Source organism: Morone saxatilis, unplaced genomic scaffold, assembly GCF_004916995.1.
Source record: "Morone saxatilis isolate NCDOM2014 unplaced genomic scaffold, NCSU_SB_2.0 Contig24, whole genome shotgun sequence".
Classification (NCBI taxonomy): Eukaryota; Metazoa; Chordata; class Actinopteri; family Moronidae; genus Morone; species Morone saxatilis.
The window spans coordinates 11,975,217-11,985,088 of record NW_023339807.1 but is presented as its reverse complement, the minus strand read 5'-3'; the positions used below and the strand labels follow the sequence as shown (position 1 = coordinate 11,985,088).

General features: G+C 40.6%; 1 protein-coding gene across 2 annotated transcripts in view; it reads left to right on the top strand.

Moving 5' to 3' along the window:
* Positions 1-9,872, top strand: part of ptprub (protein tyrosine phosphatase receptor type Ub) — a 144,755-nt gene that overhangs the window by 80,131 nt on the left and 54,752 nt on the right. For both annotated transcript variants that reach the window (XM_035672501.1, XM_035672500.1), the window contains exons 4-6: positions 3,638-3,719; positions 6,281-6,396; positions 9,640-9,814. In XM_035672501.1, coding sequence (XP_035528394.1) covers positions 3,638-3,719; positions 6,281-6,396; positions 9,640-9,814 — 373 coding nt within the window. The remainder of the gene's footprint in view (positions 1-3,637; positions 3,720-6,280; positions 6,397-9,639; positions 9,815-9,872) is intronic.

Here is a 9,872-nt window from a genome sequence, read left to right as displayed (position 1 = left end):
CGACCCCAGGTGGAAAACCAACCTTGCAAGAGTTGCCAAGTTCCCCTTTAACTAAATGCATGACATAAACTCTAACATGATAAACTTAAATTTCTTGCAGAAAAACAAACGTTTTGTTCACATCCAGCCTGTTCAGCTTGACCTCATAACCAAACTAGCCAACATTAACGTTTCCCATGATTCAATCTTGTTTACTCAGTATTGTTTAGAAAAAAGGGAGCAAGTTAGAGAGTGGGAGGCACATCAAAGACTAAATGAGAATCCTCATGTCTCAGCTTTGTCTGATAATATCTCCTATTTTCCCCATTGCAGCCTGCTGAGAGTCATGCAGGCTGAGCCTATGGTGATTTTCCACCTGAACAGATTTACAGCACGTGACCTTTTGTCTGTGAATATTTAAGGAGTTATTTATCTATGACTGCGTCTAATGGTGAGTGAAAGCCCTCGGGGTCTAATGGTTTCTCCTGACGGGAGTGGAAAAGGTAGAATCTGGTTTACAGGGCCAGATAAATTGTCTCTTGATTTGTATACATTACAATTGCTTCTAAAAGCCAATATTACAGGGTAATGTAATATGTACTCCTAATGTGCATTTTATATCAGTCATAAATCACTGCGTGTCACACTTTTATTTTTTTTATTCAGACAATGATTCTAGGATTTTTATCTTTTGGAAGTCAAGTAGCCATTCATTACAATAAAGTTCAGGCATATGGAGAAGTTTCATTGGGAAAGTGGCTTTCAATAAAAATTGGGGAAGGTTGTTTATTGAAACAAATGCTCTGACTGTCTCCCTCTTAATAACCTCCTATCCTAATGGCTAAGAAGACTGAGGATTAACCAGTAATCAATCTCTTATTGAGTGCTTTAGCTCAGCAGAGAGTAATAACACCTTCAATTAGACTTTCCAGAGGTTTTTTTCTCATTGTTGTATACCATTGAGCAGTGTTTTCTGGCTAATTTTGTTGTTGGCCTAACGACATGGCAGCTAATTCAGATCAAAATATTGAAGGATATTGGGCTTTTATTATTGCTGTGAAAGTTGTATGTTTATCTAGGTGCACAATATGAGGTAAGGAAAGAAGGCGGCAATAGAAAAAGATGGACAGCAAAAGAAATAAAGAAAGACAATGACAAATTGAAAGACAGAAAGAATGAAATGAGAGAAAAGGGATCCTGCACAGGCTCTAAAGAAAATAGACCACCTAAAATGGGGTGGGGTGGGGGGATGATGGAAACAGGAAATGTTAATATCCTTTTTTAAAAGCGGTGGCATCTTCCAGCTCAGGTTCCAGCAGTGTCTGGGAACAAACAGGAAAATTGACTCTGGCAGAAGGAGATTAGCCTCAGTGTTCCCCCTTGAGCTAGAGGAGAGCAGCCAGCTATAGACAGAGCAGGGTCACTCTCCAATACTTAGACCCAGCAGCCAGGACCTTTCCTCCTGCTTTCTCTTTCACCTCTCCTCTCCACTTCACCTCTCCTTCTGTCAGCTTCTAGCCTCCCCTCTTTTCTCTCCACACACCTGGCCTTCTGTGTCTCATCCAGTCAGGGTTTTTTAGCTAACCCCAATTTCCTCACATCCCATCATGATGTGTCGGCGTAGGTGCCTTTAGGGGTCGTGCATGGCCAGGGTTGTTGTCACACCAATTGTTGCTGTAATCACACATCTTCCTTTCAAAGTCCAGGAGGGTGGACTATCTCTGTCCTGCTGACTGTGGAAGGCTGGAGTTTGGGCCAGAGGTCCTAGTGACTCTTAAATTGGGTGTGCAAACACAAGCGGATTGTGGTGGTGACGATATCCGGGTGTCCTATTGGTCTGGCAATCCTTTTGTGTGAAATGTGTCTTTAGCACAGTTTTTTTTGCAAAGTTTAATACCAAAAATTGTCATTGAGCATCTGGTCAGATTGTTAATCTTGCATTTGCAAGTGTGCCTTATTTTGTGAAAAATCCTATTTAAGTTAAAAAATTAATCCTGTCAAAATCATATTTACTCAAGGTCAGCTTTCTAGCTTTTTCCTGAGCTTTCACCCACATCTCAAGGGTTTTTGCCCCATGTTTTTTTCAGCATTAAAATAGTTTTTTATTATGTTTTGAACTCTGAGGAAGACCTTAGCTTAAATCACCAAAAAAAGTATCTTCTTCTAATCTTCCAATCAATGCCCACTTACTATCTTTTTACAGAGCTTTTAACCACATCATCACATGAAAGATAATAAAAAAAACTCCATTCACTGAAGCAGACCATGACATGTAGTTGACATCAAAATGAGTAAACTTCCACTTAAAAGCTTTCAACCGCATCCAAAGGTTTTCCTCCTTCCTTGAAAACATAATAAAAACCTCCATTCACTGAAGCAGACCATGAGATGTAGTTGTCTTTGGATAAGTTCATTAGTGGACCATTCATTTTTTTTTTGTTAAACAAGTGTCTCCAACCTCAAGAATGAACTTCCATGTTCAAAGAAACAAGTCTTGTTTTTGTACCAGCACAGAGACTCATCATATTGGCATCGATATATAGAATCTTCAAATACCCGGTTCTGTTGGTATACAACTCAGAAAACTGATAGTTAGATGGCACTACAGTATAACCTGTCTTGATGTATATTTCTCAAAGTGAGATATCAAGTAACTCAACTTCCACTTAAAAGCTTTCAACCGCATCTGAAGGTTTTCCTCCTTCCTTGAAAACATAATAAAATACTCCATCTGCAGAGGAAGGCTGAGAGATGTCGTTCAACCTGTCCTAATTCAGCTCTCTGACTCTGAAAAGAATGAGCTCCAATCTTGCATAACCCATTTCAGCAACGCCTGTGTGTAAACACAGACATCAGACACACACATTTAAAGTAGCTTGGAGAATATAGGATAGCTTGAGTGTGTGTGTGTGTGTGTGTGTGAGTGTGCGGCGGCCTCGGTAAAAATCAAGAGCCAGTGATAGGAACCATGTTGTAATCATTTGGTCAGGATTATGAGAAACAATAACTCAAAGCTGGCCTTCGATCAAACGTGTGGATGGAAGACTGTCCTTGATGCTGCAAAAACAAACATCACCCCTGTGTCTCATAACTCTCCCACTATTACTGAGGATGGTGATTTGATATTGATTAGGTTTCATGAGAACCCACTGCTCATCCAGCTTATTGTTCCATACGACGGTATGGAGCTTTGTCCTCCCTTGAGTCTCGTGGCCCTGTGCAAGCTGTATTATCTGCTGTTATGGCTTCACAGCAGCTTGCGCCCTGAATGTAGAATGGAGCTCATGACTCAGGCGCCACATTGTGTGCTTCCTGATAAAGCTATTATTTCTCTTGGCCCTGCGGACTGAGGAAAAAACGTATCCATCTCTCTATTTTTATGCTTCTGTCTTCCTCTTATTTCTCTCATTGTCTAGCTTTTTGTTTTGGGTCAGCAGATGTGCAACGATGTGGTGATGGGGTTGTTTGTAATTAATGCTTCTGTCACCAAAAGGGGACAGAAGCAGTAGAATTCACACAGCCCTCAGTGTTCTTTAGAAAATTGCTCTTACACTTCAGCTTTGAGAGCATTAGGGTTAGTCACAAGCGTATGCTTTAGCTGCTCTGGTTATGAATTCAGTCTGTTCATTATGTATTCACATTCACTTCACTTTTGCAGGTACTGATTGAGGCAACAGTTTCCAGGGAGCGGCGAGGCTACATTGCCATAGATGACATCATGGTGCTCAACTATCCCTGCTGTAAGTGCCACTTCTGACAATGAATTGCAATTACAGAGTGTATTGGAGGAAAAAAGGTTTAGTGGTTTGGGGGGTGAAATGTATTTCAAAGCAGCATGAAACATAAATAGGATGAGGGGAAGAGTAATGGCTGATTGACCTTTTATATTAGTACTGCAAGTTGTACTGCAGGTTGTCCTGAGGCATCCTGCGACAACAGCAGTGCTATTAAAACACTGTGACACCCAAATGCCAATACTCCCTTACACCTCAAAACACACCTGCTGTTCTGCCTCTGGCCTTGTTTGACAGCCAAATGTATTTGTTAATCAGTGAAATCTAGCGTTCTCTCTCTGAAGACTTCCACACTTTCATGTTCTCTGACCTAACTGGAAGTGTGGCGTAGCTTTTTGTCGTAAGTCACTTTGTACAGAAGGGTTTTTTTTTTTGCTACACTTCAGAGCTTTATCAAGATGTCTTCTGTTCAGGGTGGGTTTCTTTTGTAACCAGTGGCTCCCTGCAGTGGAGGGCTTTTTGTGTAAGTGGTAGGGGTTCAGTGTGTTGTCAGCGCCTGAGGACCTTGTGTAAAACATATTCACTAAGCCCCCTGAGTTGAGTACCTGGACAAAGTCTCTCAGTGTCACTTGCACATTCCCTGTGCAGCCCACTGCTGAACATAAAGGCTCAGAGCACATTTAACACTCATGGTCCACAGTGTTTTAAGTGACTTATATAACTGAAGCTTGAAGGATATTTTTCTCTCGTGGGGATTCTGTGTTATGTCCCTGTTAATATTTATATATCCCCTTTTGTTATCATTTTTGAAGATGGACTTTTTCAGGCATGCCATGTTACATGTGATTTTATTAAACAAACACAGGCTGTGAGATTGGTTCCTACCCCTACTGTATGCATACCACCCAGTCAGCCACCCTGTTTCTCCCCCAGACAGCAGATGGCATCTTCTGAATGCTCCCACTGTGACCATTAAATAATTAAGACTCTCATCAAGACCTGAGCATGCCTTATGATGTGGCACATGGCCAGCCTGCATTACTTGGCAGCAAACAGCGTGAGGAAGGAAGGAGTGAAAAACCAAAGGGAAGTGTCGCATAGTAAAAAATTAAATAAAATAACTCAACAAGTTCCTTTTTGTAAATTCTGAATAAAGCATAGTTGACATTTCTGTTTTATTCTCCCGAGCCTCAGTCTTTGACTCTGAAACCAGTGTTTCACTCCAATAAAATATTTATCACGCTAAAGAGTCCTGAGGATAAGATCTGACACATTTAGCTGTATAACACCACAGTTCTTGCCAACTGTAGGTTTTTTTTTTCCCCATTGACACTCATTTTGGTGTTTGTTTATGTTTGGCTCTCAGGCATGAATTATGAATTAACTTTAGGAGGGAGAGTCACTCAAAGGAAACATGGCCACCTGTGGGGTACAAATGCAAGCACTCTCTCCTTACTTCTTACTGTATACAAACAAGATCAACAAATTGTCAACCCCCCCTCTGCTAGATGGCAAGACAGTGTTGTGCAAAAGCAAGCAGGAGATGTGTGAGACCCAAACATTTGCTTCTCCCTGATGTTTCAGCTTCACTGTTGCTCTGCCATCTCTTCCTGTCAATCACCCAGAGTGACATGTCGACTTGTCCTACCCAATTTCTCAGAGATGCTCCCAGCGTTTACCCAGTGATTTGGCTCTGCAGGGGTCTGGTTTTCATTGCTCTATTGTTAATCACGGAGTTGGGTGAGAGGGCTACTCCCACACACTGACTCATTGGCAGATCCGCATAGCATGCTGGGACAATATTAGTCAAAATGTGGAGGACTGATGCTTACTCCGTGGCTTTTCTTCTACAGATTCACTCCCACATTATGCTCATCTATTGATTGCACTTATCTGTTTGTTAACAAGTTGTTTGGTAATGGACACTGAGTGACCCTTTCAACACATACATTTAAACACTAACACACACTTTTTGTCTGATAATAGCTATCTTTTTTATTCTAACGTTGAAAGTGCACTTACAGTGCATACCCAGTATTGCAAGTATTGCAATAGGCAATGTCTACCCTCCACTGTCAACACAAATGAACAAACACTCACAAAAAAGCTCAAAGAATCAAAAGAAACAGAAACTTTTATGAACTATTATATTTTTTATTGCTTTTTTGAGTGTGTTATTCCCACAACTGCATTTATAAGTTAATTTCTGCAAACTGCTATGAGCAATAATTTTTATATTAAGTTATACATCAGTATAGCCCAAACGAAGCGTGAAAATGGGTTTAGAAAGTCTGCACTCAAGTTTAGTGCTGCTTCTTTCAACTGATCTGTTACTGCTTTATGTTCCTAAATGTCTATGATATAGAAATTAATTATGAACAAACATTGGCCAAAAGTAGTTGTTTTCTTATGCAGAAATTCCTGAAATTCCTGTTTATGTATTTGAAAAAACAAAAAAAAAGCCTTGATTAAAATTTGCCTCCTGTAGCTGCCTGACATTGTGAATGGCTGAAAGGTAATGGAGTCTTTTGATCTAACTGTGTTTCTCTCTCTGTCTGTCTCTTTAGATAAGGCGCCACACTTCTCCAGGCTAGGAGATGAGGAGGTCAATGCTGGGCAAAATGCAACTTTCCAGTGTGTTGCTGCTGGAAGGGCGTCAGAGGCTGAGCGGTTCCTGCTGGAGGTCAGCGGTTTAATGGTGGAGTTTATTGCTAAAGGAACCTGTGTGTCTGACTTAGAGTTTCTCTGTATTTTTACATCCAGAACAGTCAACAGTGCAAATGGAAAGCTGCTTTTGGTACCTTCCCCACTTGACTGAATCCTCAGTATTTTAGAGGTACTTCAGTTTCATGGACAGATAATGAGACACCAATATGTAAACTCTTAATTCCAAGTCTCAACCTGTAACTGAACTTAAGTTTTTTTTTTTTAAATCATTATGTTTGCTGTGAAGGCCATTGGCATCCTCACTTCACTGCCTTTGAAAAGTAACATTGCTTATAGGATCATAGTGTTCTTCGCTTTCATCACTGCCTCTTGTTTTTATTCAGCTCATGTTCTGTGCTTTAGATATCTGTTGTTTCATCTAGAATGGCTTGCTCTGTGAAGGTCAGGTGAGCCACACAGTCCTTAGCTTTGGTGGAAATAATTCTCTGTTTTGAAAATCCTCCTCTTTATGTAGCCCTGATTAAAGTTCTAAACGTCATTGTGCTGTAGGGCTCCATTTTTTCTGCCTCCCGCTGCAATTACTGTGCAGCCACACATTCACTACTTATCCAAACATCTTACCCCCCACTACAGCCAGTGTTTGTCATGGTCGACCTCAGGCAAACCTACTGTATTGTCTGACACTGGGAGATGTGTGATTTATGTAATTGATGCGTTGTCATTGCCACCTCTCTGAATGCTTTATCAAACCACCCATTTGGTCACTACACAAGGATAAAGAAAAATGCTGTGGGTAATTAGCTGGCATAACCATACAGGCGCCTGCTTTAATGAGATCTCCAGGCCACTGGAATGCTCTTTTTCCTGCCTCTCTACCTTTTTGCTGTCCTCTTCACCATCTTTCTGTCTGCTGTGTCTGCTTCACACATGGATTTCTGAGCTGTTTTCTCCATATGAACTCATATCACTGCTGTTTTTCTGTTGTTGTGCCCTTTTGTGTTCATTGTGTCTGCTGTACCAGCTGCAGCACATTCTTGGCTGCACATGCCTGGCAGATTAACAGATCGTTTTTTCGTTTCCTCACCAATTAGCTACAGCCAGATTGTTTACGTAACACAAGGGTGATCTCATGCTTATTTCATTTATCCTGATTTGCCATTTCTCTAATCCACATGCTAGGTATCGTGAAAAGATGCAGGGAGGATGCAGGAGTGTGTGATTGAGATGTTTTTTTTTCTTTCATTGCGGTCACAAGATTTGTTGCCTGCTTAACCCTAATCAGCGGGTGTATGTTTATGAGTTTGTTTGTGAAGGCTTGGCCTGAGGTTTGTGTGGTCTGTGGGTTTCTGAAGGCCGAATTCAGAAGTACAACAGAAGCCGAGATGGCCTAGCATAACCCGAAGGAATCCCAGCATGCTCACATGCTTTGGATTCTCTTAAAGCTGGCAGATCAAAAGTATAAGTATCAAGATTCATGTCGACCATTTCACACAAAGAGAATGGCCTGAAAACATGAGAAAAAATGTCAGATTCAATGTGTTTTGTTGAGATTACATGGACTTGACGGATCCTAGTGGTTTTAATGGTGTGGAACAATGTGCGAAATGCCTCTCACGGTGCAACAACAAGGTGCATCATACAACATTCATTTGAATCATACTCTCTCCCTGTGTGTCACTGTTCTGTTTCTCACTTTCTGCCCCAACTCACTTTTGTTTATGTTCTGATCCTGCACTGAGAAGCCTTGCTTTACTAAAACAAGCAGTTGTCTCACAGCCATTTCTACTGCTTAGTTTTTTTTTTCTAGTTTTACACCAAAGCACAGAGTCTGCATGCTGCTATTCATCCTTTAGCCTGTTTACTAAACTGATTAAACCTCAATGCATTAAAGCCCATCTGCCTCCCAATTCTAACTGCTGAGCAGTTAAATGTTTTAGTTCAGTAACATTGCACACTGAGGACGACTGAGGTTGTAGATGGCCTCCATTAAGGGACGACTCTCATGACATGTATTACCCCCATAATCACTATTATTTTAACAAGATTTCATTTGTTTTTATTAAAGCATGTCTGATTGTCATATTGCGTGATTAAATCAGAGAGATGGTCCTGCCATTCTAATTAAATTGCACACAATTGGACAATCCTCGTTTTTAATCACACAGCTCTAATAAGAACTGACCCAGATAGCAATAGTTTAAGTGTGTTTTGTTACATTATTAGCTTAGTGTCCCATGAGTTCACTGGGCAATAACTGCGTACAAGGTCTACAGTAGGTAATAGGTAATGAGTGTTTGTGTGTGTTAACGGGGAAGGTTGGATGGTGTGTGCAACTGGATGTTTTTAATAAAAAAAATACATCAATATATACAACATATAGGACTACTTTAAATAAAAGTAATATAACTAATCTAATAAAGACAGTATAAAAACAGGAAAGGAAGGAAGGAAAAAAGAAAAGGAAGGCAAAATATAACAATGGAAATAAATAAATAGCATACACTTACCTTAGCTACCCTAACCTTGGAACAATACAAATACATTTTTCAACAGACTATGTACAGATATTCACCATAGTATGAAACACAATTACTCATACACATATTCTGGGGACTAGGCTTGTGGAAAAAAATACTACTTTTGTACATGCAAATTTATCCAGAAGGTTTAACCAGGCAGGTTTTAAATGTCTACATGTCTCTTTTAATAACAAATATTCAACAAGAAACTGTTTTAGTTAATGATTGCAGTCATTCTTTAAAAAGGGGGCTGCTCATAGGGCACTCCACTTATTTTAAACATACAGTAAAGGTCAGTTTACTACAAATGTTGAGTGCTGCTTAGTCTGTGAAAACAGTTGTATAATGTCTTCTTTGGCTGCAGAGGCCTGTGTTACACACGGGGGTCATAGAGTTTGAAAGATGTAGGCGTTTATCAGGCAGGAAAGGTCTAATGAAGAGACAATATGGAGTTGCATTATGGGAAGTGTAGGATCCAGGGTTTGGGTGAGTGACTCATACTAGGGGCCACAGTAACAGTCAAGATATCTTCTGCCTCTGCCTCTGCTGCTTTGACCCCAAAAAATGTGTGTGTATAAATAGCCTTTCTGTGTGTAGCTGTTGCACATGATACACTGTATGAGATGACATGTACTTGTGTCTTTGTGTGTGTGTGTGTGTGTGTGTGTGTGAAAGAGAGATAGGGAAAGACAAGATGACCCGTCCTGTTTTCTCTGACCCTGTCCTTTCCTGCTTTCCAGAGACACAATGGGGACATTTTAACAACAGCGTCTGTCAAGCACTTGAGTCACCGGCGCTTTGTGGTATCCTTCCAGCTAGACAACGTCCAGCGAACAGATCAAGACCTTTACCGCTGTGTCACTCAGTCCCCAAGGGGCTCCGGGGTCTCAAACTTTGCTGAACTTGTTGTCAAAGGTAAACACTCTCTTTCCTTCAGTCTCTTATTGTTCTCTTTTGGTCTTCCTCCCTCTTG